The sequence below is a fragment of the Aotus nancymaae genome, unplaced genomic scaffold (assembly GCF_030222135.1).
Source record: "Aotus nancymaae isolate 86718 unplaced genomic scaffold, 86718_ANA_hifiasm-v0.15.2.pri h1tg000012l, whole genome shotgun sequence".
Classification (NCBI taxonomy): domain Eukaryota; kingdom Metazoa; phylum Chordata; class Mammalia; order Primates; family Aotidae; genus Aotus; species Aotus nancymaae.
In genome coordinates this window covers 30,419,920-30,447,733 of record NW_026988423.1, presented here as the reverse complement: position 1 = coordinate 30,447,733, position 27,814 = coordinate 30,419,920, and the positions used below count along the sequence as shown (strand labels likewise).

Genomic DNA, 27,814 nt, shown 5'->3' with positions numbered 1-27,814 from the left:
AAAGATAATTTAACCTCTGAATAAACGTTCTTCTGTTTTGGCTCCTGTTTAGTGTGAAATCCAGGGATATCATTACTTTATTTCAAACTAATCACCTGAAATAAATGCTAAGAGAAGCCCTGGATTAGAAACGATTTGTATATATGTGTGTAATCATATGTTGTGGGGAGTTAAGTGGTTGGAGTCAGCTATGAAAGGAGACTATATCTTATTAGTAACATATGGTTTATCCCATTAGTGGAACAGTTCTATTTTTTTTTCTTGATTGCCACAGCAGACAGAAGAATGTGGATAAACAATGTAACTTTGTTTCAGCTGATTATTGGTAGAGAGATTCTTATGACTTGAGTGATAATTTTAGAAGTACATTTTGAGGGCTAGAGTTTAATTTGTGTGTTTTATTTTCAGAACATGCTTCTATTTCTAAAGGACTACAGGATCAGATAGTGTCTCTGGGTGCCACAGTCCACTTTACCTGTGATGTTCGTGGGAACCCAGCCCCCAACTGTACCTGGTTTCACAATGCACAGCCTATTCATCCTTCCGCACGACATCTAACTGCAAGAAATGGACTGAAAATCAGTGGGGTTACCGTGGAAGATGCTGGGATGTATCAGTGTGTAGCAGATAATGGGATTGGATTTATGCAGTCTACTGGAAGACTTGAAATTGAAAATGGTAGGCTTTTAGGTCATGTAGTCATAAGAAATTTTACTTTTACAGATGGCCTTTTGTTGTGTTGACAATGAAATTATTAGGCTGGGCGAGGTGGCTCACACCTGTAATCCCAGTACTTTGGGAGGCTGAGGCGGGTGGATCATGAGGTCAGGAATTCAAGACCAGCCTGATGAAACCCTGTCTCTAAAAAATAAAAATAAATAAAAAAAAGAAAAATGAAATTATTTTTACTAAAAGAAAATAACCCTAGCACTGTACAAGAATGTTGTTCATTTTCCACTTTCCTGGCTAGTGACAGGTAGGCATATCTATGAAGAAGCAATGTTATTTAACCAAGCTCATTAAAAAAATTTTTTTTTAAAGTTTTCAACAGACTTAAAAAATTTATATGGTATAATCTCTCTCTTACTCTTGTTCCCTAGGCAGTCAGTTCCCCTTTTTAGAAGTGATTCATTTTGTCAGTTTCTTGAGCATCCTTGGATGTAGTGCCCATACAAATGGCTCACACATGAGAGTGTGTGTGTGCACTTTATAACATATCTGGGTTTTTTTGTTTTTTTTTTTTGTTTTTTACCTAAACAGTGGTAGCATTCTTTACCATAAATTTTTTACTTAACATCTTGGGATATCTTCTCATATGGCGCATAAAAAGTATTTTCATTCCTTTTTAAAAAATTGCTGCTTAGTAGTCCATTGTGTAGTTGTAACAATTTGACCTAGTACCTTATTGATGGTTGTTTTCAATCTTTTGCTATTGCAAATAGTTCTGTAATGAACACCCTTCTACAAAGATTATTTTGCACTTGTGAGTATTTGTAAAAGAAATTCCTAGAAATGAACTTGCAGAATAAAACCATATCTGTGTTGGTAATTTTGTTAGCTATTGCTGAATCACTCTCCATAATCGTTACCAATGTACACTCCCACCAGCAATACATAACTCTCCTTGTTTCCTCAAACTCTCACCAACATGGGGCATTGTCAGTTTTTAAAATCTTTGCCAATCTGATAGGTTAAAAAGAAAACCTTTTAATCTACATTTCTTTGATTACAGGGAAAGTTGGGCATCTTTTCATGTTTTTGAACCACTTAAATTTGCATTTCTGTGTATTGACTGTTCTTTGTCTTTTGCTTATTGAAAAAATTAGGTTGTTGGTCTTTTTTCTTCTTGATCTATTAGGGAAATCAATTGTTTATGATATGAGTTATAAATATTTTAAATTTCAGATAATCAGTATAATACGGACCAGATTTTCTGACATTAGCGTAATTTATTTAGAAGTTAATAATGAAAGCATAATTTTTTAAAATTGGCATGTATTTGGACATTTAAAATTATACTTCTCAATAGTTGGATAAAAGAATAAATCAATAATAGAAATTTAAAATACTTTGAACTGGATAATAATGAAAATGCCACAGATCAGCTTTGTAAAAGACAGCCACAATGGAATTTAAAAGGAAATTTACAGCCTTCTGTGGCTGTAAAAGAAAATTAGTAAGACTGAAAACTACTGAGTGAAGTAAAAGGATAACAGAATAGATTCAAAGAAAGAAAAAGAGATCATAAAAATCAGGGTAGAAATTAATTAGAAAATGAAGGTAAAATAGGATCAATAAAGATAGAAGTTGGCCCTTTGTAAAGTCTAATAAAATGGACACATCTTTGGGGATAATGATCCAAAGAAAATAAAGGGGGTACAAATAACATTAGGAATAAAAGGGGGCTGTAAATACAAGTCTTACAGCAATTAAAGATAAGATTATGTTAAATTTTATGATAAAAATTTATAATAAAGACAAATGGACAAATTCTGAGGAAAAATGTAACTTAGCAATGCTGACTGAAAATAAATAAACTTGAATAGTCCTACACCTATGAAAGAAGTTGAATTAGGAGTTAAAAATCTTCCCACAAAGAAAATATGAGGCCAGATGGTTTTATGGAGGTTCTACCAAACTTGAAAGTGATAGACCATTCCAAATCCTATGCAGACTGTTTCAGAGAAGAGGAAAAGATGGAAACTCTCCAGCCTTGATTCCAGAATCACAATAAGATGGTGCAGGAAAGGAAAATCAAAGGCCAATCTCATTTATGAACATCAGTATAAAAACCTTAAATAATATATTAGCAAGCCAGGGCAGTGTAAAAAAGAAAATAACGTCATGACTAAACAGTTATCCCAGGAATCCACTTGAAAATTTAGAGTTTCATTCACCCCATTTATTGAATAAAGGAGGAAAACAATATGATTATCTCACTAGAGATGGAAAAACATAGGACATAATTAAGTATCCATGTTAGATACTTAGAAAAGTAGAAATAGAGTTGAACTTTCCTGACTTGGTAAAGAGTGTCTAACAAGGACTTACAGGAAACATTGCATTTAATGGTGAAATGTAAGAAGCACTCCCTTTGAAAATCTCTTACTGGAGATCCTGACCAGCGCAGAAAGACATGAAAAGGAAAAGGAGAGAACCCAGATTGTTGTTAATTTACAACTGATATGATTATCAAATAGACTATCCCAAATAGTTTGCTAGCTGTTATTATGACTGTTATATGTCCTATTATGAGTAATAATAACATTTAGCAAGGTGGCTGGATGAAGACCAGTGAACAAGAATCAGTTGCCTTTCCGTAGACCAGCAACAAACAAAGTATAATTTAAAAACCACTTTTTAAATATTATAGCAGTAAAGCACAGCCAGTTAAATAGGAAGATATACCGGTTCCTCAATATCAGTATTAGGTATTATATCTGGTCTTTCTAAAAATTTTCTGTGGATTCATGCAATTCTAATTGAAATCCCATTGTAATATTTTGAGGACCTTGACAAACTGATTCTATAATTTATATGGATAATCCAGGGCCCAAGAGTGGCAAAAACACTCTAAAAAAGGAGAAAAAGAACATGGGAGACTTGCCTTAAACACTAAAATATCTGTAGTAATTAAGAAATACTATATTGGTGCAGAAACAAATAGACTCTTGGAATAAGATGGAGACTTTCAGAAAGACATTTGCCTGTAAGGGCTTGACTGAGCCGGCATTGCTGATCAGCAGGGGAGGAGATCCATTTCGCATTTTGATGTGGGATAATTGGTTATCAACATGTAGTAAAAGTGAAACTCAGTATCTCACATTGTATAAAGGATAAATTCTCAGTGGATTAAAGATCTAAATATAAAAGACAAAATGAAAATATTTTTGAAGAAAACATTGAAGAATGTATGACCTGTGGGTAAAACTTTTTAATAAGATATTTTAAAAGGCTTATATTAAAAGGTAGGACCACATTGAACTGAAAACATCTTCCTAATAGATACTGTTAAAAGCTGAAAAGAAAAGCAGTACATTAGGAAGGAGATACTAGTCACATCTATACCTGAACAAATGAACAGAACCTAGTGTATACAGAGAACTCCGAATCACTACAAAAAAGATAGATGACCCAGTAGAAACACTGACAAAAGGCATTTCACAGAGGAGGAAAATTAATAATGCCACATAATCACGGGAGAAGATGTTCAGCCTCATTAGTCCTCGGGAAAATGCATGTTCTGACCAGTGAGATAGCATTTTACACTCAGTAGCTTGGCAAAAATCCGGAAATCTGATACCAGTTCTTGGTTGGTTTTGTCAGACATGGAAAGGAGGACTAGAGAAAAAGGCAGATATACTGGAGAAAATGTCATTTGCTTTGATCAATATTATGTTGTGAGCTCTCTTAAAAATGCCTCCAGAGAATACCAGGACCACAAGGAAACACTTGGTACCACTTTAATTTAGAAACAAAAATGCTATTCAGTTCTATGGGAAAAAAATGTATATATCATCAGTATCAACTTTTATTGAGAACAAACTTTTTTTTCCCCAGGCCTTTTATAATCAAATTCCTGCCTCCCTTCCCTTCCCACCCCACCCCACAAAATTGACCGTTTTCTTGAAGGCAGATTATCTACTTTTAGACTTTTTTATGCTTTTTTCTTGTTAAGGTTTGAGATTTCAACTTCCTATGTTCTATATTTGCCGTGGTCAAATATGGATAGTGTGCCTTTGGAAGACTTTCAGAAGGTTTCTTTATATACATTCCTTTCTTTCTGAAGGACAGGAAATTTATATAGGAAATGTTTAGGAGCCCACAGCTATGAAAAAACTCTACCTTTTATTGACAGTTTTACTTGGTGAAAGTTGAGAAGGGAACTAACAAGGAGAGAGCTATCTTGGTTCTAATCATTACTACCACACATTTATGTGATAGGATGAAATTGTTTTGCATCTTAGATACTGCAATGTTCTTAATTTTTCATATGTGAATTGCTTTTTTAATAGACAGTGGATTCAAGCCAGTTATAATTACAGTGCCAGCAAGCACAAAGGTGGTAGATAGAGACTCTGTTACTCTGTCCTGCAATGCCACTGGGCTGCCGGTTCCAGTCATTCGTTGGTATGACAGCCATGGATTGATAACCAGCCATCCATCTCAAGTCCTGAAATCTAAATCCCGAAAATCACAGCCATCAAGACCTGAGGGCTTGGACCTGGAGCCTGTCTACTTTGTCATGTCCCAAGCTGGCGCAAGCTCTCTCCACATTCAGGCTGTGACTCAGGAACATGCGGGGAAATACATCTGCGAAGCTACAAATGAACATGGTACCACACAGGCAGAAGCATCTCTCATGGTTGGTGAGTTGCCATTATTATTTATTTTGAGTTGAATAATTTCTTTTTATAGTAGAAGATAAAGTGATTTGAAATATGTTATTTAAATGAATCCAGCAATCTCTATATATTATTTTTCCTGATGACAGTGAAAGGTAGGTCTGTATTTTTTGGTATTTGGCTTTATGTGAATCAGATGAACGTTGGTCTCTGTTTCTGATGTGTTTGTTAAGATTATAGTTGCAATATAGAAAGCTCTCATTTTGGAGCAGGCCCAGAATATAACCTGTCTTCGGGATTAAGTTTTTGGTTTTCTAAGCTACTGAAAATGATGTTGCAGACATTTTTTATGCCCTTGATAACTACAATATTAAGTCTAAAGGATTGGCCTTCATTGCGAATGTAGAGTTGTGGTACTATGAAGTGATAACTGTATGTGTATATTCCCTCTATCTTATCCAAAGTTATTTTCTAATGGGATATATAATATTAATTCTTCTTATTTTACTGATTTTTTGTGATGACTTAAAAACCATATATGATTTCTGACTATTGGTATATAGACTATTAATATTCATGGCAATGGACTCAAATTTGACTTAATTCAAATTCAAACCTTCCATCAATAGGCATTTAGAGCAGCGTTCCCCAACAACTAGTCAGCTGGGTGTAGATTGTCACCTTATTTGTCTTGTGAGAGGCAGAATATCAAAGGCAGTAAGGCTTTAGTCTTGGGTAACTGAGGTCTCTGCCCCAGGCCTCTGCTTTAAGGGGCTTAGCATGGCCTTCTTCTGCCTAGCGCCTTGGACCCACAGGTCAAAGAGCCCACAGGGTCGAGGAGCAGCGCTTATGCTGAGTCCAGAGCCCACGTTCTTCCTTCTAGATAGGTCTGGGGCTCCAACATTCCCTGCTTTAGTGAGTTCACAGTCTGGTCCTCACAGTTCCTTTCCTCTGGCCCATCTGCCACAGTCTGGATCACATGACCAATGTGTGGGCACCCTTAGCCAGAGCAGTGGCCAATGGGTTGTTCTTGACAGAGGAGTGAGGGTTGAAATAAAAAGAGTTGGATGTGTGCATATAACTTCCCTTCATGTGCAAACAAGGATGCTCTTGCTCTGAATGAAGCTGGAGGAGAAGTGATGGAGACTAGGGACTTCCCCTTATCCTCTTGTGTTACTCCCTGCATGTTAGAAGTGGGAGAGATATGGAGGCTGAGCACGTGGGCTTGTCAGAATCCTGGCTGTGCCACTTAGTGGCTTTGTGACCCGAGGGCAAATCACGGAACTGTGCTGTTTCCTCATCTGTGTAACAGGTGTAGTGAAGGTGCCCCACTCATAGGGTTGAGGTGAGAATCCAAGGAGTTAATGCATAGTAAGTGCTTAGAATGGTGTCTGGCAATAGAAAGCCTTCCATTGATAATAAGTATAAAGATATGATGATTACTATCTAATTATTATTAAATTATAATGATCTCTTGTGGCAGTGTTAAGGGAAGGAGGAAATAGTTACTGATTTTAGAAACCTTAAGAATCCTCAAATGAAGAAATAGTTCAGTAAGTAGTTTGTACCTATAAATGAATATGTGTGTGTGTGAGTGTGTGTGTGTGTGTATGTTTCTTTTTCTTTTCTTTTTTTTTGATACAGGGTCTCACTCTGTCACCCAGGCTGGAGTGCAGTGGCACAATCTCGGCTCACTACAACCTCTGCCTCCCGGATTCAAGCAATTCTCCTGCCTCAGCCTCCCGAGTAGCTGGGACTACAGGCATGAGCCACCATGCCCAGATAATTTTTATATTTTTAGTAGAGACGGGGTTTCACCCTGTTGGCCAGGATGGTTTTCATCTCCTAACCTTGTGATCTGCCTGCCTCAGCCTCCCAAAGTGCTGGGGTTACAGGTGTGAGCCACTGTGCCTGGCCTGTGTTTATATTTCTATTCCTCTAGGCAAAAATATTTGTACATCCAGGACCTGGATGTGGCTTTGCTCGAAATTGTTAGCTGCATGACAGGTGTAGTTGCAGGAGCCCCTCTGGTAGAATTTAGCTGAAGTGATTATTTTATGTGAATACAGGATATAGAGAGACAGATGTCATAATTATAGCTGATGAAACTAGATATTTTGTCTAACTTCCTCACCTTAAATATGAGAAATCGGTTTTGAAGTTACGTGAACTAACTTTAGAAGATCTTTAAGATGGCCAGGCGCAGTGGCTCATGCCTGTAATCCCAGCACTTTGGGAGGCCGAGGTGGGCAGATCATGAGGTCAGGAGTTCAAGACCAGCCTGGCTAACATGGTGAAACCCCATCTCTACTAAAAATAGAAAAATTAGCTGGGTTTGGTGGCAGGTGCCTGTGTTCCCAGCTACTCGGGAGGCTGAGGCAGGAGACTTGCTTGAAACCAGGAGGCAGAGGTTGTAGTGAGCTGATATGGCACCACTGCACTCCAGCCTGGGCGACAGAGCGAGACTCCACCTCAAAAAGCAAAAGATCTTTAAGATTCTCCCGTGCTCCAGGATTTTATTTGCTGATAAATACCACTTTTATGTATAGTAACCCATCAGCTATATTCTACCAAAGAGGTCCTACATTGTCTTCTTAAAAATTCTATTATAATTGTTAAGAGCCAACTAAGTTTATTAAAACTCAAAATAATGCATAGCAACTCACTTCTTTGCATAGGAATCTGAGCCTTAGGAAATTCTAGCATCCTGACAAGTCGTTTACTTCGTCTACTGTACTGTAAAGGGGGAAGTAAGCTAGGCTAGAGAAAGAACTCCCTCCCCAGTCTTTTGTTCTTTCCAGAGACCTTGGGTTTTTGAGGTCCTGGATGTACAAATATTTGTAGAGTGTGTGGTACTCTTTAAAACTATAATGGGAGTTGGTGTGGGTTTCCTAAGTAGTTTGGGTTGTGAGTTGCTGACAGCAGTGCTCACAGTGGGAGCATCTTTGATGGATATGGTTGTACTCCCTATTTAATTAGTTTCCCCTTAGAGTCATTTAATTTATTTACATCTCCATAGTGTATCAATCTCTTTTTTAATTCAAAAAACATTCCACCTTAAGAGATGCTAGGTGTCTGTTCTACCATTTAATAGAGTTCTGAAGATAAATTGAGATAATAAATGCAAAAACACTGGTAAAGTACTGTTAGGGTCTTTTTAGTTGTATTTAATGAATCTCTCAAGTGTCCAGATTTTATCATTGAAACAGAAGTAGAAAGTTAATTGAAACTCCCTTTTAATAAAAATTCTGAAAAATTTTTAATAAAAATTTAGTGAAAAATTCTCATTGCATCTTAAATCTTATAAAAATGGAATTTTGAGACTCAGACAGTGGAGAAGCTGCAGCATGAAGTTTTTCTCATGCTTCTGCAAAAACTGAGGCATGTGGCATTTAAAGTCTTTTACAGCCAGATCCCACTTCCCAGTGGAAAACTGCCCGGAGGATCCACTAAACTTCTAATGATAAAAAGATCCTTCCCCACTACCCCAAGCCACAGTTAATTACCTCCACTTGCTGAGTCCCTCTCTCTGCTTTAGCAGGCACCAGCTCACACCCTGAACATCAGTCCACAGTCTGACTCACTAGATAAACACTGCTGTTCCAGGAGCAATATTTTGAAGTTGTCTCAGTGAACTTAATTAGTTTTCTTCTACATTATTTCCTCACTAGCTTCTTGTTTGCTCTCATGGAGGATGCTTCTGGGACATCCTTTCTCTCCTTTAAACTAACAGAGAACTGACCTTACACTGTGAGTCCTGTTTTCTGTTGGTTCTCCACTACAGTGCAGTCCTTCTCCCAAAAACACACCCACCTTTTACCAGGAATCTGACTTCATTTTGGAAATAAAAGTAGAACGTTGTTTCCTCTGCACTCTTCCTCCACAAAAGGAATGAAAAATAGAATTTTCTGTTGCCAATATTAATAGCATTTTAGAGAAACCAAGCTGTCACTCCTTAGGTTTTATTGTACTGGCTGTATATTTGTTTTTGTAAATTGTTCTTTTTTTTTTTTCACAGCAGCACCGTTAACATTCTTCTGACAGCTGTCACTTATTCTCTCTGAACTTTAATTTCTTCATCTGTAACATAGGAGTATTACCATCTCATAAGAATGTTTTGAGAATTAAATGAGATTATGTTTATAAGATATCTAGTACAATGCTTGGCATATAATATGTGCTCAGTAATTATCTCTGACTATATGTAACCTATTTATTTTTTCAGTGCAGATAAATTATTTTTATCTTCCTCTGTATATTCTGTATGCTGTTAGTAGTAAGTGTTACGGCTGCCTGCTTGTTTTATCTTTTTAAAATTTTTCTGAGACAGGGTCTTACTCTGTTGCCCAGGCTGGAGTGCAGTGGCACAATCATGGCTCACTGCAGCCTCAACCTCCCCAGGCTCAGGTGATCTTCACACCTCAGCCTCCCAAGTAGCTGAGACCACAGGTATGCGCCACCACACCTGGGTAATTTGATGTTTTTTGCAGAGATGGGGTTTCACCATGTTGCCCAAGCTGTTCTCAAACTGCTAGGCTCAAGCGATCTGCCCTCCTCGGCCTCCCAAAGTGCTGGGATTATAGGTGTGAGCCACTACGCCTGGCCAATTTAAAATCTTCTGAGGTTAAACTAGCAAATGATTATTACAAAAAAGAGTATTCTTAGAGAACAAGGAAAAAATAAAAACATTTAACTGCTAAACTATTGCATCATATAATTGGTTTTTCAAACAATTCATTTGCTCCCCCATGAGAAAAGATTGCTACTAGAAGTTAAATGTTTCCATGAATTATAAACAGCAGTGTTACCTGTTTTAACTTCAGGGCTCAAATTGTGCTAACGATACCAGTGAGGGCAGTCATGTCACAAACTGAGTAGAAGACACTGAAATGAGGAGTTTCTTTAACCTCTCTCTTCTCTCTCTCTCTCAAGTTCCTTTCGAAACAAATACAAAAGCAGAGACAGTCATGTTTCCTGATGCTGCTCAGAATGATGAAAGAAGTAAGAGAGAAGGTTCAGAAACTGGATTACTGAGCTCATTTCCAGTAAAGGTCCATCCCAGTGCAGTGGAATCAGCACCGGAGAAAAATGCCAGTGGCATCTCTGTTCCTGACGCCCCCATCATATTGAGCCCCCCACAGACCCACACACCAGACACGTACAACCTGGTGTGGAGGCCAGGCAAGGATGGTGGGCTGCCCATCAATGCCTACTTTGTGAAGTATCGAAAGGTAGTGTCTTGTCGTTTATCATCTTTCTCTGCTCACACCTTAACACTCTTTGTATGACATGTGCTGTTGTCTTTTCCATTTGTGGAATGGCAGGAAACAGAACAAGAGTGTTCCAGAATGATGAGTTTGTCAGAGAGAGATCCCAGTCATGCTGGATTTACCAATTTTTTTTTTTTTTTTGAGATGGAGTCTGGCTCTGTCACCAGGCTGAAGTACAGTGGCGTGATCTCACCTTACTGCAAACTCTACCTCCCTGGTTCAAGCCATTCTCCTCCCTCAGCCTCCTGAGTAGCTGGGACTACAGGCACGCACCACCACACCCAACTAATTTTCGTATTTTTAGTAGAGATGGGGTTTCACCACGTTGGCCAGGATGGTGTCAATCTCTTGACCTTGTGATCCACCTGCCTTGGTTTCCCAAAGTGTTGGGATTATAGGGCGTGAGCCAACACACCCAGCCTAGATTTACCAATCTTATGAAAGCACTGAGAATGAAGTATAATTTACCCCCAAATTGGGATTCTAAGAACCCAACGATGTCTTTACATGTTTAATCAAACATTTTAATCCTTCAATATAAAGCTCTATAACCACTTTTAAAACACGAATTCTTTCCTTCTCTAAGGTAGTAGAATACCATTTATTTAGCAAAAAGGCAGTTTCTTATTAAAAGCAACTGTCTGAACAGAGTCTCTGGCATAATTTATGCCAATTGTTTGCATTTCAGGTTTGTTCTTTGGTTTGTTTTGAGACAGGATTTTGCTATGTTACTCAGGCTACAGTGCAGTGGCGTGATCCCGGCTCACCGCAGCTGCCACCTCCTGGGTTCCAGCAATTCTCGTGCCTCAGCCTCCTGAGTAGCTGGGTTTGGAGGCACGCAGTACCATACCTGGCTAATTTTTTTTGTATTTTTAGTAGAGATGGAGTTTTGCCATGTTGGCCAGACTAGTCTTGAACCCTTGACCTCAAGTGATCCACTGCCTTATCTGCCCAAAGTGCTGGGATTACAAGCGTGAGCCACTGCACCCAGCTTCAAGTTGTCTTTTTAATTGTATTAAAATCATACATTGTTTGGTCATTTTTTGGGGTAAACCTTGGGCCTCTCTCAGTTAACTCTTTAAATATTGTTTTCCCCATGGGCTTGTATTAGAGCAGAATGGAAAAGCTCCTCTCTGTTTAATGAGACCAGTAAATGAATGAAATGGGAGGGATACATTCATATTTAAAATGATTTTCTTTGTTCAAGAAATTTTAGTATACATTGTTGAATGGTAATGTTTTTAATGACTAGGAAAAATAACATGATGATATTTTAAGGTTTATGTACTCTTTCTAACCTAATGACTGATTCTAGATGAAGAGGTTTTGCTGGTAATCTTATCTACCCTAAAACCTCCATGCAATATTGTTTTTTGGTTCCATTAATCAAGAAGCAACCGATTAGATCTCTTTTTATTTCCTCTAACACATACTGAACAGTGTCAAGACATGAAGCAAGGATGCTGGAAATATATAATGCATAATTATATAATTCATATACATACAAACATGTAATATGTCTTAATTTATCATATATTATGTATATTATATAAATACCAATACTACCTATTATTTTATACTTATTTTATTCTTCATTAGTCCAGGAAGAAAATATTGTCTTCATTACAAGTAAAGGAAACAGACTCTGGGAGGGCAGTAACTTGCTTGAAATGTTAGTGGCCAGATGCAGAGCCAGGAGTCTTTTTTTTTGAGACGGAGTTTCGCTCTTGTTACCCAGGCTGGAGTGCAATGGCACGATCTCGGCTCACCGCATCCTCCGCCTCCTGGGTTCAGGCAATTCTCTTGCCTCAGCCTCCTGAGTAGCTGGGATTACAGGCACGCGCCACCATGCCCAGCTAATTTTTTGTATTTTTAGTAGAGATGGGGTTTCACCATGTTGACCAGCATGGTCTCGATCTCTTGACCTTGTGATCCACCTGCCTCGGCCTCCCAAAGTGCTGGGATTACAGGCGTGAGCCACCGCGCCCAGCCGCCAGGAGTCTTTTTACAGTGAGAATTGCAGCATTCTTGCAACAGATCTTATCTTTCTTAATGTGAAGAAGTATTGTGTCTTATTTATTTACCATGGTGTATTACTTCTTAAAACTCTTCTAGAATTAAGTGAATCCTAGTTTTGGTCAAATGTGACTGAAAGATTTCCTCCCCTCCATCTCCTGCTTTTCTGGTGTGTTTTCTCTTGGGCAGCTGGATGATGGGGTTGGCATGGTGGGAAGCTGGCACACGGTTCGAGTCCCAGGAAGTGAAAATGAGCTCCATTTAGCTGAGCTGGAGCCATCTAGTCTTTATGAAGTCTTGATGGTAGCAAGAAGTGCAGCAGGTGAAGGCCAACCTGCCATGCTTACCTTCCGAACCAGCAAAGGTGAGTGCAGGCTTCCTTTGGAGGACCAAGCTGACTGCCTTGATGTCAATTTATTAGTAAGAATTCTTTTGGATAGTAGAAATTTCTATATATAAATTCACTAAATGACCCTATTATAGCCCCTCCCTTCCATTTTGGGGTCACATTTAGGTGGTTATATTATCCGATTCCATCGAATATTCCATAGATGTTTTTGAAAGCTCATTATATACAAGACATGAGGTTAGATGATATGGGGAAAATGAAGATGGTCAAGATGAGAGCCATCCCAATGGAGCTTATATTTTGATAAGATAAGATGTATAACTTAATAACAACTGCAAGACAGTATTCATTTCAGCTAATATTTATTGAATGCCTTTTATATGTCAGGCAAGAAGCAAAATAGACAAAACTTGTGGCCTCATAGAGCCTAGATTTTAGTTGAGAGAGACTTATACATAAGTTATAAGTACATTAGAAGGTGTTAACACAGACATAAGTTAGGGGGTGGATATAGGAAGTATATAGGGTAGGAGTTGTTAACAGTTTAAGCAGGTGGCCAGAAAAGTCTTCAATGAGCAGTCCACATCAGAGCAGAGACACTAAAGAGGGGAAGTAGAAAGCCACATGTAAGAGAAAGAACATTCCCAGCAGAGATAGCAAGTGCCAGAGCCCAAGGCGGGGTGTGCATGGTGTTCACTAGGAGCCCAAGGGGGCCACTGTGATGGGAGCATCATGGGTGAGGATGCTGTAGGGGAGAGGTCCCAGGGAACACCAGGGTGTCCACATCAGGTAGTAAACCATCCACCTTGGGAGGACTTTGACTCTACCTCTGAGTAAGCTGGGAAGAGCTGAAGCATTTGAGCTGGGTGGAGTCTAGATAGTAGAAGAAGCAGGAGTGTAGACAAAGAGACCAGCATATGCCAGGTACCATGGGAGATTTCCAAGGACAGTGCTGGGGAAGCGCAAGAAAGGATATTCTTTTTTCAGGGCAGCTTGTGAGGGAAGGCTTGCTAAAAAGATGCCATTGTGGCTTGGCTGTAAATGAACAGAGACTTGAGTGGGTAGAGAAGGGAACTGGGTGGAAGTCTTAGTATGGCACTGTAATGAAAAGAAGGTATGAAGATTGAGAAGAAACCAGCTAGTGGCTTTTGAAAAAGACCCTTTCATCTAATTACTAAGTCTGGTCAGAAAAATAACAAGTACTTTCTATTTTAAATGTATCTTGAGTTAATTTTCATAATCAGTCATTAGGTGTTCATAAAGTCACCTATAAATACTGAATAATTGTGCATTTCAGTTTTTAATGAATCACTCAGTTTCACTTTTTGCCTCTTGAAATTTTAAAAAGATGTGACAATTTTCCTGAGAAAACTTAGCAGAAGATCTTTAATCATGAGTTTTATGGCTTAGAATTAGGAAATATATACAGTAAAAAGAAAAAATGGACTAATGATTTGAACACCTAGTCATTTGGCTTTTTCACTTTTTTTTTCATGTATAAAAAGTTAGAATGAAGAAAGACATATTTTAGCTTTTCTTTAAAGATACTAGGAAAAGGCAAAGTAATTTTTGGTCCATTCCTCAGATCAGCTAAGTATTTATTGAAGTAGGTCTTAAATTTAGATGCTGTGGCAGGTAAGTTCATAGATTAATAACCACATACCAGGTAAGTTTCATAGTACTCTTTTTTTTTCCACTTTACGTACATATTAGCTTATGTATATGTTTTTTAACCTTTCTAGAAAAAACAGCATCATCCAAAAACACCCAGGCATCCTCTCCACCTGTGGGCATCCCTAAGTATCCTGTTGTTTCAGAGGCTGCAAACAATAATTTTGGAGTGGTACTTACAGATTCCTCTAGGCACAGTGGAGGTAAAAAGAAGAATATTTTATTGTTTCTTTACAAATATAACTGACCTGCTTCAGATTTTGGGAGGTGGGGTGGAATAGGGTGTTTGTTTATTTTCATATCTTAGCATACAGGTCTTTTAGGTTTTATTTCAACCATTTTAATATCCTGTATTTAAATTTTGGCATGTCAGTGTCATGATTAGTACTTAATTAACTCTGACTCAAAATGTTCTACTACTAAGTTTTTATAACTCAAGAAGGGAGTTTTGTGGCGAGGCACTGTGGGAGGCCGAGGTGGGCAGATCACTTGAGCCTAGGAGTTTGAGAGCAGCCTGGGCAACAGCAACACAGGGGAACTGTCTCTGCTAAAAATTCAACAACATTATCCGGGTTGGTGGTGCACACCTGTTGTAGTCCTAGCTACTCAGGAGGCTGAGGTGGGAGGATCTCTTGAGCCCGGGAGGAAGACATTGCAGTGAGCTGAGATCGCACCACTGTACTCCAGCCTGAATGACAGAGTGATACCCGGTCTCAAAAAAAAAAAAAAAGAAGAAGAAGAAGAAGAAAGGAGTTTTCTGTTTCCTCTCTGGTAAGAGAAGGAAATTTGTATTTTGAACTCTGAAAATCTCACTTTTTCTCTGTGTGTGACTTATCAAAATGTATAGTGGTGCCTGTTGTAAGTTATTTTACTGAAGGATTACATGTTATATTCACTATTTTTTTTTTTTTTGCTATATCTAGTTAATCTTGTGGTTTTTAAATGTCTTGGCTGTGTACTTTTCAAAAGACTTTTTTCTTACTTAAATTTTGCACTTAGGAGTTCAACACTTAGAGCTAAGTGTGCTTTTGTAATTGTTCTAAAATGTCAGGACATCTAGGGAAGACTTAAAATTTCTTTGCTAAGCTCTAAGAATTTTCAGACATCTCTTCCGTATTTTTACAGTTTTCCATGAGTTGATCTCAGACAAAAGCAGTTTGTAACACTTTGAACTCCCTCTGGAGCACCTCTGTATCCTCAAAATCATGAATCCCTTTTACTCGAGTGCTGTTATCTCTGAGGCATGTTTCAGCCATCTTAAGTGGATTATGTATATGAGTATTAATTTCATGTGAATAAAAGTATCCTCTGAAAAACAAAAACCTTACTATTTATTTTACACATCCTCTGGCAAATACTGTATGAAATGCTGGAACAGCAAAGATAAAATAATCCTTGCGTTCAATAAGTTTATAATATATGCCAAGCACAGTGGTGCACAGTGGCTCATGTCTGTAATGATAATGCTTTGGGAGACTGAGGCAGGATGATCACTTGAGTCCAGGAGGTTGAGAATATCTTGGGCAATACAGTGAGACCTGGTCTCTACAAAAAATTTAAAAAGTCGCCATGTGTGGTGGCGTGCACCTGTTATCCTAGCTACTCAGGAGGCAGAGGCAGCAAGATCACTTGAGCCCAGGAGTTTGAGGCTGCAGTGAGCTATGATTGTGCCACTGCACTCCAGTATGGGTGACAGAGTAAGATCCTGTTTCTATTTTTTTTTTTAATTACAGTATAGTGGATGATATAGATAGCTAACCCCATAACAATATGTGGATAATGTAGACAAACTAATAACAATTTTGATTGATTATGCTTCAGATTATACCCTTGGTGTTACGGGATCACAAGAGAAATATCTAAGTCACTCACTCAGTGTGGACAAGGGTGACTAGAGATGAGAGAGGCTTCTATACATCGTAAGCTAAGCCTCAAAGGACAAGGATGATATAGCTAGATGAAACAGAAAAAGAGTTTCTAGCAAAGACATCTCCTTGTGCAATAGACAAGTGGCTGACATGTTGTTTTGTTTAGAGACTGAGAGGTTAGTGATTGTATTTAGTGTGACTGGTTGCTGTGGAGAATGATGCTATAGTGGGCCAGCAGGTAGGTGCCTTGTATGATATACTTCAAAGTTGAATTTTTCCTTGACAGCTATAATGAAACCTAAAGGATTAAGGAGAAGGGAGGAGTGGCAAAAGATAAGCCTAGAGAAATAATAAGGGAAGTGACAGTGTGGATGGAGGAGGGGGTGTATGAGAGATCAGTGTGTATGAGAGATCAGGGGAATGGAATCCACACTGCATGAGAAGCAGAAAGAAAGTGGCTTGAGCACCAGAAGACCATTTACCAAAACACGTAATAAGAGTTTTTAGGTGAAGATTATGGATTCAGTTTTTGAAATCATGAGTTTGGAGTGGTCCAAGCAGAGATAACTGTAAGAAGTAATTTATTTAATATTCGTGATAACCTAATAAGGAACAGATTTCCATACCTGTTTTATAGATTAGGAAACTGACACGTGAGGAGGTTATGCACGATGTCTCAGATCATCGAGAAAGTGAAGGAACTGCTTGCTATTCACGTCCTTTTCTAACTCCAAGTGCAGCCTTTCTTTTATTCCTTGTTAAGAGTCACATGCTATTTCTTTTAGATATTGAAGATATTCTTTTCTGTAGAGACATTTTCCCCAATAACTTTCTTTTTCCTATTTGATCTGTGGTGTTTGGTGAGTTTTGATTTCAGATGAGTCAACATAAGGAAGTCGTTTGGTTTTCTAGTATTAAAAAAGAGAATCACTAACCATTCTATTCATTCTATTTTCATTGCTTTCTACCTTGAAAGGAATACAGTAAGTATCACTCAGCATTGCCTGCTTTGAATATATTCTTCTTTTATCCCTTAAGCAATTTTTTTTTTAAATGCTATACAGTTTTCTCCATACAAATACCACATTCAACTTAATTTTCTTCTTATGTATTTGTACGGTGAGTTGAAGACATGTTGAGGTGGAAGGGTATTGCTCAGTTGAGGAGCGTGGCATAAACCAGATAGGGATGGGGCTCCCTAGTGGCTTTCCCAGAGTAACTAGTATCACCAAGGCCCAGAGCTGGCCCTCCACATTCCAGCTCTAGAAACTTGATTGTCAGCATGCCAAAAGATCACTGATCTCTCGAAAACCAGCTTATGTCAACAAAATTCACAGATGATCAAGGCAAACTGGAATGGCGATTACTAGTTTGCAATGTCACTGTCATACAGACCGGATTATTTCTATCAGCATTCTTTCCTTGTAGGAACCAAGTGGGAAGCCAGTTACAACCACAAGATCACTTGTTGTGTTAGTCTGTTTGTGTTGCTATAACGGACTACCTGAGGCTGAGTAATTTATAAAGAATAGAGATTTATTTGGGTCATGGTTCTGCAGGCTGTGCAGGCATGGCACCAGCATCACTTGGCTTCCAGTGAGGCCTCAGTGAGGTGAAGTGAGAGCAGGCACATCACATGGTGGGAAAGGGAGCAAGAGAGACACCACACGCTTTTAAATCACCAGCTCTCGTGTGAATCAACAGAGCGAGAACTCGAAGGCACCAGGCCATCATGAGGGATCCACTCTTGACACAAACACCTCTCACCAGTCCCCACACCGACACGGGGGATCACTTTTTAACATGAGATTTGAAGAGAACAAGTATCCAAGCCATATCACTTGTCATCAAGAAGAGTTAGATACATGGTTTCAATGGCTGATGAGGTTATTCCTCATGTTTCACCTCCTGCAGGGTCTAGACCATTTACTTTTTGGGTTAGGACATCCCCTTTCCTTGGCAGTGCTAAGTGAAAACTGCTAGACCCTAGCTCCCTAAACCCCTTTTCTACATGTTCACGTGGATCATCTGTTTTCTGGTAGCACCTTTATTTAACGCCATATCCTGTCTTCCTGTATTCATCCTGAGCAGCGTTCTCTCTCCCTTTATTATCAGTATCGATTTTATCAGTCAGATTTTATCTCTATTTGCCACTTGCAGTCTGTATTTTGGAGTAACCTTCCTATGGCCTTGAGGTGTATTAAGATAAAAGTAGATAGCTAAATGTGTTTTGCGTAGCGTGGATAAAGCAAAACATTTAAATAAGATAATACATAATTGTGAAAATTTATCATAAATTTTAACCACAATCAAACTTGAAACACTAATACTTACATATTATTTTAGTCATGAATCCAAATAGCATGGTGAAAATGATCATACTCGTTTGCTTTCAGTCTTTCAGAGCTAATTATCAAATTTGTAGATTATTTTACTTTCTCTTTCTTTTATTTCCTGTATTCCCATTAGCTTTTCACAGAGGACAGGAAGATAGCTATAAATGTTATAAACTCTGGCAAAAAGTTTGGTGAAGAACCTTTAATAACATGAAGTTTGGGATTTATCCCTTTCATTTATCTATGTTATTCCTGTCTCTGACATGATGGGCTATTGAAATGAACATTTCTGTCTTTAGTTCCAGAAGCACCAGATCGGCCTACTGTCTCCACTGCATCAGAGACGTCAGTCTATGTCACTTGGATTCCTCGGGCAAATGGGGGCTCTCCAATCACTGCCTTCAAGGTCGAATATAAACGGATGAGGACCAGCAACTGGCTGGTAGCAGCTGAAGACATCCCTCCTTCCAAACTTTCAGTGGAAGTTCGTAGTTTAGAACCAGGTAGTAATATTCAAACATTTCCCTTTACCATCGGTGTGAACTTTAGATACATATATTTATATATTTTGAAAGAGGGTCTCATTCTGTTGGTCCAGGCTGGGGTGCAGTGGCGCACTCATGGCCTGCCTCAGCCTCTTAAGTAGCTGGGACTACAGGCACTCACCACCATGCCTGGCTAATTTTTGTGTTTTTTTGTAGAGGCAGAGTTTTGCCATGTTACCCAGGCTGGTCTTGAACTCCTAGGCTTGTGCAGTCCACCTTTCTCGCCCTCCTAAAGTGCTGGGATTACAGTCATGAGCCATAGTGCCCAGCAGATGCATATTTTTAATAATCTTGTATTTTTTTCTAATTGGTAAAGTATTCATGCTTATTGTATAAAAATGTAAAAATAAAGAAAATATAAAGAAGAGAAGAAATCACCTAAAATCCAGCCATTCCGAGATAGTTGTTTATATTTTGTTATATTTTTTCTTAGCCTTTTTTCTCTTTTTAATACCAACTGGGATCATGCCATAAATATTGTTTTATTACCTCATGTTCTCCATATTTTATCACGTTTTCCAGTGTCATTAAAAATTCTTCACAAACTCGACTTTTAGTAGAGATTTACCTTTCATATAAATAAATAAACCATAATCCACTTAGCCATTCTTTATTTCTGGGCTTCAGATTATTTATTTTCAATTAGAAATAATGTGGTACACATCTTATATGTGTGTGTGTGTTTTGCTGTGACTGAATACTTTAAGAAGAAAATTCCTTTTTATTTGACCAAAAGTGTTTGATCTGATGCTGAATTTCAGCACAGTGGTAATACTCAGTGCTTAGTGTTATAGAAATGAGTCAGTGATGAACACGTGTTTGTTCTTTAAGTTTTGTTTCAGCAGAGGAGCCCTCCCCTCCCCACAAGAATCTTGAGGCTATATGAAAGAAATTAAACCATAAAAGAGAAAAAGCATAAATAAACTTTCTGTACTTTCATTTGTTTAGGTTTCATGGCAATTTTTTCCTGGACTTTTAAATGTACGTTAGTAGCAAATGCCTGTGGCTGTCAAAACAAGTAACATGGCAGCATAGGGTCATGTAGGTATACTTGGGAGAAGCATCAGTTTTAAATGTGGGTGAAGCTAAGAAATATTTCATAGATTGAAAACACTGTCTTCAGAAGCTCAATAATTACTTCTGAGCTATCAGGAAACTTGCGTTAGCATTTTAACTTATTCATTAGGTTCAGTTTTTCAGAATTTCACAATCCTCAACTTTTTTTTTAAGTTCTTAATATGTAATTCAAATAATTCCTTCCACGGTAGTTAAATCTGCTCCCTCTTACCCTGTTAGCAGTGGAACCAGAGTGACATCTGCGGCCGCCCACACAGTGCCTCTTTATAAGTGTATTCACCATATTAAACCATGCTTCAGTTGTTTCTTTGAAGGGAAAAGAACGTAGTTTTGGGGACAGATAGTTCAACTAATACTGTCATTGATACTTAGAACAGGATGGTGAAAAGAGCAAATGTCCTCTTTCCTATTCTCTACCTGCTCCTTCCCTGAGATATCATTAATCTTTTGCAGCCTTCTTTCTTGGTGACTCCTAAGAAGGTCTTGGGATCTTGAATACAATACATGGAGCAGCCACTCCCAATTGATTGAAATTGTCAATTGGGTTGAAATCTACCATACAGGCTTTAGATACTTTATTATAGATAGGTACTTAAGCACAGTTGCCATATTTTGACTATTCTACCTTTGATTTTCTTAGTTATGTTGTTTGTTTGTTTGTTTCTGTTTTTGTTTTCTCTCAAAGGTTCAACATACAAATTTAGGGTCATTGCCATCAACCATTATGGTGAAAGTTTTCGGAGTTCGGCATCTCGTCCTTATCAGGTGGCTGGGTTCCCCAATCGCTTTTCCAACCGTCCAATAACTGGACCTCACATTGCATACACAGAGGCTGTCAGCGATACTCAGATCATGCTAAAGTGGACGGTCAGTAAACATCTTCTTGAATGAGATTTTCTGGTTTGGTCATGGTAACAATCAATTTAATATTCTCATGACACAATACAGTAAACAGCAAATTTTGAACTTTTAATTGAGGGGAAGTGCATGAGCACTAATTTTTGTCTGAATAAAAGCATATATTATAAGGAGGGGCAGGGTTAAAAGAAAATTATTGTTTCCTCAGCTCTCATCTAAGTGTTGTTAACTTAATTGCCATCATGATTTATTCATTTTGAACCAAATGTGCTTTTATGCTTTTGAACCCAGGGAAATGTACTGCTTTATTTCTGTTTAACCCTGCAGTAAGCTAAATGCTCTTAATACCTTTGAGTTAAGTTAAAAATGGCCATTATTAGTATGTTTGCAAAGTGAAACTAGAAAAATGTGAGTAAGGAGATAAAGAAACCTTAATGAATGAGAAAGTTACATTTATTTTTGTCTTTGACAAGTCTTTGCTTCTGTTTTTTAGTACATTCCATCAAGTAACAATAACACTCCCATTCAAGGATTTTATATCTATTACCGACCAACAGATAGTGACAATGACAGTGATTACAAGAGGGACGTTGTAGAAGGTAAGTCCCCCGGCACACTGGAGTCCCTGTCAAGGAGCTTTGGAGAAAGAAGGTTTATAAATATAAAATGCATCATCCCAAGATAAGACCGTACAAAATGGAATGCTGTGTGTGTTATTGCTGTTGAATCTGTCCCAAAGAAAGCTACCTTTTCCAATGTAATATATGTAGCATCTTACATTTTGGTTGCAGAAACTTGCACAAAGATTTGGGGGAAATATGATTAATCAGTAGTAGTTCACCTGAAAGAAAATTTTGATTTCTGTTTCATTTAAACGAACAGTGGCCTGAGTAAAAAATCCATTGCAGTGTTTGGCTACCTTTAATAAATAATATCTCACTCAATTTCACTGGAGTCTGTCCTAGAAAGATCCTGTCTTAAGCATCTTGCTCACTTGTAGAGATGCTGAGAAATTGGAATGCATGTAGAAAAGAAAGAAAACAGCTAAGATGGTGAAGGGTATTGAAACTGCTTTTTTACTGCATTTAAAATAGAATTCACAATTTTGCCTGTGGCCTGAAGGCCCACCTGACCTGGCTGGCCCCTGCCCATACCACATCTCTTGCACCTCTCCCTTCCTGGTCCTTCTTTCAGTTTCCTGGTGTGCACTGAGACATGTTTGCCTCAGGACCTTGCCACAGGGTGGTTCCTGTTGCCTTTGCCTAGTTGTATGCACAGAAAAATTGTCCCACTTTTCAAAATGCTTGACAGAGTCAAATTACGGGGAGTCAGATCTTCCCCATAACTTCCTCTCAGGTAACTTCCTCTTATTTGCATGACAGGATACCTTGCTGTAGTTTCTAACCATACCCTTTATGTTTATTTCATAGCAGTTATCAAAGTTTAAGTACATGGGTGTGTGTGTGTGTGTGTGAGAGAGAGAGAGAGAGAGAGAGTGAGAGAGAGAGAGAGAGAGTTTGAAACTATTTGCTTAAACTCTGTCTCCTCTACTAGATAGTAACTCCCTTGTGAGCATGAGACCTTTTCTCCCACTGCTATATCTCCAGCCCCTCCAATGGTGAGGCAGTCAGTATTAAATTAATATATGAATGGAGTCCAAAAAGAACAAGGGAATGTCTAATGAAATTCAGGTTGAAAAAGACTAGCAGAAGCAACATGACTGCTGCCTTCAAATATTGAAGGATTGTTATGTGGAAGAGGAGCCGAGTCAGTTGGGGAAGTTGCAAGAAAGCAGTGTCAAAGAATTTTCTAACATAGTATTTCTAACATAGGTTCCCCCACAAAGTCATAGACTCCTTCATGTTGGAAGTGCTCAGTAGAAGCTGAATGCCCGTTTCTCAGTGATACCTTGAAAGGGATTGTTGCTTTGGGAGGAAGCCTTCTTCCAAGGTCTTTTCTTCACTCCAAGATTCTGATTCTTTGAAATGAGAAATGTCCTACTGAATTATGTCAGAAAATTGCCATAGGCCAAGGTTACTTTCCATATGACTTCTTGACATCAAATACTGCATATAGTTTGTTTTATAATAAACTACTTTATGCTGTATCACATTTCTTAATATGTTGTAGCAGTCTTTTTCATATTTTTCCAGTGGAATGCTTTTGTATTATAATGAGAAATTTATGATCCAGTTTTTAATGCTCAGCACATAGTAGGTGCTCCGTAAATATTTTTTGAATGAAGGAATGATTGTTTCTTTTCTTCCATAACTTTTAGTGGCAAAACTATTCTTTGCTCTTAGGACTCACAATAGTAGCTGTCTTGTGGGAAAGAAGAGCCTGGAAGGGGCACGAGGGGATGTTTGGGGTGGGGGGCTTTCCTGTGTTCTCTTTGTTGACCTAGCTACGGGTACCATGGGCATGTCCGGTTTGTGAACATTCATTGAGCTGCATGGTTATGTGGATGTTTCTGTATGCATACTTTACATCAGTAAAAAGGCTATTTTAGAAAATAAATGGAAGGATAATATTTAGGTTGGTGTAAAAGTAGCAAGTAATTGCGGTTTTTGGCGTAACTTTTAATGCCAAAAACCGCAATTACTTTTGCACCAACCTAATAGTGCTCATTCTCCATTTTGGGCCTATCTAGGTCTTCATTTTATTTCATTGGGTTTAGGGCAGTGGGGATGTCAGAATTTTACTTTTGAAAATTTTTGACAGAGGCTAAACATTTGCCATAAAATAGTTGTAAACAAGACAAATGTAAATAAAATGAGTATCTGTCTCTGTCTCTCCATTTCTCTCTCTCTCATCACCCTTCTTGGTTCTATGTTCTAGAAATATCCACTAATAAACTCAGTTTTAAAACTATATTCTCTAGTCAAATCTTTGAGCTTTTACAAACTTCTGTAATATGCGTATTGAGCATGGATCTTGGAAATTATTTAAAGAAGCTTTTATATCTAGTAGTAATGTCTGCAAATGTGAGTTTCGCCTCAGGTTCACAGAGAACTTGTTTATAAATGTAATATACTGAGCAGTTAGATGTTTAAGTGGACTTCACTGTGCTGTGTAATTTGCTTATTCTATATTTTCAAGTTTATGCATTTGAAATTCTTTTTGTGGCAGTTGGAAACTATTGGTCTATTTGCCAAAACTCAGGAACAAAACTATTCATCCTTTGTACCTTTAAAAAGAGTTTTAGATTACTTCTGTGAATTAACCCAAAATTTAAACTTTTGAAAAAATAAAATAAAAGTCACCAAAAAATGGTTTTAAAAAAAGTCAAATTGTAAAAGAATATAGTATGAGAAGGACAATTAAGCTATCCTATTTTCTGAATTAGGTTCCACCTTTTGATAAACCGTAAATGTTTCCAGCATACCAGTGTTTTTATGTTGAATATGTTTATCTTTTAAAGTTAAGTCAACTCCAAGTAAAATATCAGTTATTCTGATCTTTAAGTCTGTGCTTTGGTTTCTCTCTGAGGTAAATCCTTACCTATTCTAAAATATCCTTTGGGGAAATAATTGCCTATTAATCAAAGGATATGTGCTGGTTGGTTGGCTTTAAAACTAATGATGTATTTATTTATCTTATTCATCAATGATCAGTAAAATTCTTTGTCTTTGCTGCTATTGCCTATAATTTTAGCCATTGGAAGAATAACTGTTAACAATGGAATATAATCTAATAAGATATGTATCATTTTAACTGTTTTTCTGTTATTAGTAACATATCAGAAGCCTAGTTTAATTCCATTTTTATGAGCACTATGAAAGGAAAACTTCAAATCAAGTGTAGTAATTATTCAAGAGAATGTTTATAGTGTAGGTGAGTGTAGGACTGGGTTGGAAAAGACCCAAGGCTAGAGAAAAAACAAAAGTTTTTTGGAAAGCCTTTGGATTTTAGAGACAGATCTATTCCACTTTCAGCCAGTTTTTGAGTCAACATCTTTTGGGGGGTCCTTTTTACATTTATAAATGGGGTATAGAACTCCTTACTTTTGAGTCTTTCAGAGACAATACTAAAACAAGGAGATTTGCTTCCTTAGAAAACATGGGTCCATACAAGTGAAGGGTTTTGTACTGTTGACTTGGAAAGAGGCTTATACGTCCAGATTGAAATATTTTTGTCTGTGTTGAATTAGAAAGGAGTCTGGTGATACTGGTCCTGTCAGCCAAGTAGATTTAACTTGCACGTGTGGTTTTGTTTTGTCTTTTTTCTCCCCCATTAATTAATTCGTAAATGAGTTGGGGGTATACTTCAGTGTCTAAGATAGTGGAGACCATCCGAAGAGATTTTTCTACAAGGGATTAAGGGTGCTTGAAGAGTTAATTTAATCTGGCAAAAATGTCCCTGCATATGAAAGATTGTCACAGGTCCATGGAAGTAAGAATGAAGAGTGATTTATACTGGAGTGTTCAGTTTAGAAGCGTTTCTAAATGAAATGTTGGCTGTGTGCCACAGGTAACAGAATCATTCTACTAGAGATGCTTGTGTGGTTTGGAGATTTTGACTCAAAAGAAAAGCAGGAGTGGGGGTGGTGGCCGAGAGTTTCCCATAGTAGATTTTGCTTTTTGATGATTCTCAGCAGTTTATTCAGGCATTCAGTCATATGTCAGTTGATGTTGCGTCCATGACAGTGGAATTGAGAATTTTGCCTAGACCATTCTTGTAACTGGTCAGCTGCTCTGGGTAGTGTACGATTTGCTGATCCCAAATATATTGTTGCTTTTTGGTGGGTGGACATAGTGAATTGACTTGCTAGGTTAAAATAGGGATGAAAGGACTTGAGATTTCTTTCCTATGCATAAAATTAACATGTATTTTATGAAAGACTCTCATTAATTATTTTTAATAAAACAAGTATTATTGCCAACACACAGATACAGCTTTAAGTCAGGCAGCTTATCTCTTCTCGTTACCTTTTTTTCATGCCATGTAATAGCAGTGCTGTTTATCTGTGGTCCATTAGTAGGATACTTACTGGTAAGTACATTTTTATTGCACAGACTACTAGATAGTGGTGAATGCTGCTCCAGCCACATTCTGAAAATATTAACTAATTATGTTGACATTATCATTTAGGCTGTATGATGTGTAAAGCCTTTTATTTTTCCTTTTAGGTTCAAAGCAGTGGCACATGATTGGCCACCTGCAGCCAGAAACCTCCTATGACATTAAAATGCAATGCTTCAATGAAGGAGGAGAAAGCGAATTTAGCAATGTGATGATCTGTGAGACTAAAGGTAGGAGAATTTTTGCTTTTCCCCTGGACAGTGATAGAATTCCAACTCCAGATTACTGCTTCTGACTATTGATATATTTTGGGTCTTCTTGTTGTTGTTGTTGTTTTCTTTTGAGACACGCTCCCACTCTGTCGCCCAGGCTGGAGTGCAGTGGTGCGATCTTGGCTTACTGCAACCTCCGCCTCCTGGGTTCAAACAGTTCTCCTGCCTCAGCCTCTTGAATAGCTGGGACTGCAGGTGCCCACCACAACACCAGGCTAATTTTTATAATTTTAGTAGAGATGGGGTTTCACCATGTTGGCCAGGCTGGTCTCGAACTCCTAGCCTCAGGTGATCCGCCTGCCTGGGCTTTCCAGTGTTGGAATTTCAGGCGTGAGCCACCATACCCGGCCATGACTGTCAATATATTTGCCTAAGGAAATTTCTGCTTTGGATCATTTTCTAGGTGCATACACTTAGACTGTCCCAACAAAAGGATAACATATGGGCTAGGATACTTGTCTAAAAAACAATTTACATAATCATTCATCTTGTTCATTAATTTCTGTGTGACTCTAAGTAAATTACTCCCTTCCCTTTTCTTTATTTTTATTTTTATTTTTTTTTAGAGACAGCATCTCACTGTGTTTGCCCAGGCTGGTCATGAACCCTTCCCTTTTTGTTTACAAAGATGACAGAAATATTTGTTGACTACTTTCTAGATTGCTATGAGAATTAGAGTACTAACAAAAGTTTAAGAATATTAAGGAGAAGTGCAATGTATGTTTAAAGTGGTTTCTTGAATGACAGATATGTAACTTATCTACTTGTTTAATTAAGTATAGTAAAGTTTAGAATTAGCAGTTGCTAACTCTAAATTCAACATTCTCAACTTTGCGTACATAGGTGGATTCACTGTAAATGTTGCCGTCTTTAAGAGTAGAAAGCACCACAGGGGAATAATAGAAATAGCTCATGTGGATGTTTACAAGCAAAAGCACACTTGTCTACAGTCTCAGTTAATCTTCACAACGACTTTGAGGATACTGTCAACTGCAAGGAACACAAAAATCTCCTCTCAGTAGGCTTCAACAGTGAGGAAGTGTGTTATTCCAAAAATAAACAGTCCAGAAGTAGCTAACGCCAAAGTTGTTTAATTCAGGAGACTGAGGCAGGAGAATCACTTGAGACTCGGAGGTAGTGGTTGCAATGAGCCAAGACAGGGCCGCAGCACTCCAGTCTGGGCGA

At 38.1% G+C, this 27,814-nt stretch overlaps 1 protein-coding gene across 3 annotated transcripts in view; it reads left to right on the top strand.

Annotated features, from left to right (window-relative positions):
* CDON (cell adhesion associated, oncogene regulated) overlaps positions 1-27,814 on the top strand; it is a 102,676-nt gene that overhangs the window by 47,304 nt on the left and 27,558 nt on the right. For all 3 annotated transcript variants that reach the window (XM_012470171.3, XM_012470169.3, XM_064375554.1), the window contains 9 exons: positions 409-678; positions 5,016-5,369; positions 10,278-10,576; positions 12,821-12,995; positions 14,723-14,854; positions 19,155-19,358; positions 21,163-21,344; positions 21,829-21,934; positions 26,465-26,587. In XM_012470171.3, coding sequence (XP_012325594.3) covers positions 409-678; positions 5,016-5,369; positions 10,278-10,576; positions 12,821-12,995; positions 14,723-14,854; positions 19,155-19,358; positions 21,163-21,344; positions 21,829-21,934; positions 26,465-26,587 — 1,845 coding nt within the window. The remainder of the gene's footprint in view (positions 1-408; positions 679-5,015; positions 5,370-10,277; positions 10,577-12,820; positions 12,996-14,722; positions 14,855-19,154; positions 19,359-21,162; positions 21,345-21,828; positions 21,935-26,464; positions 26,588-27,814) is intronic.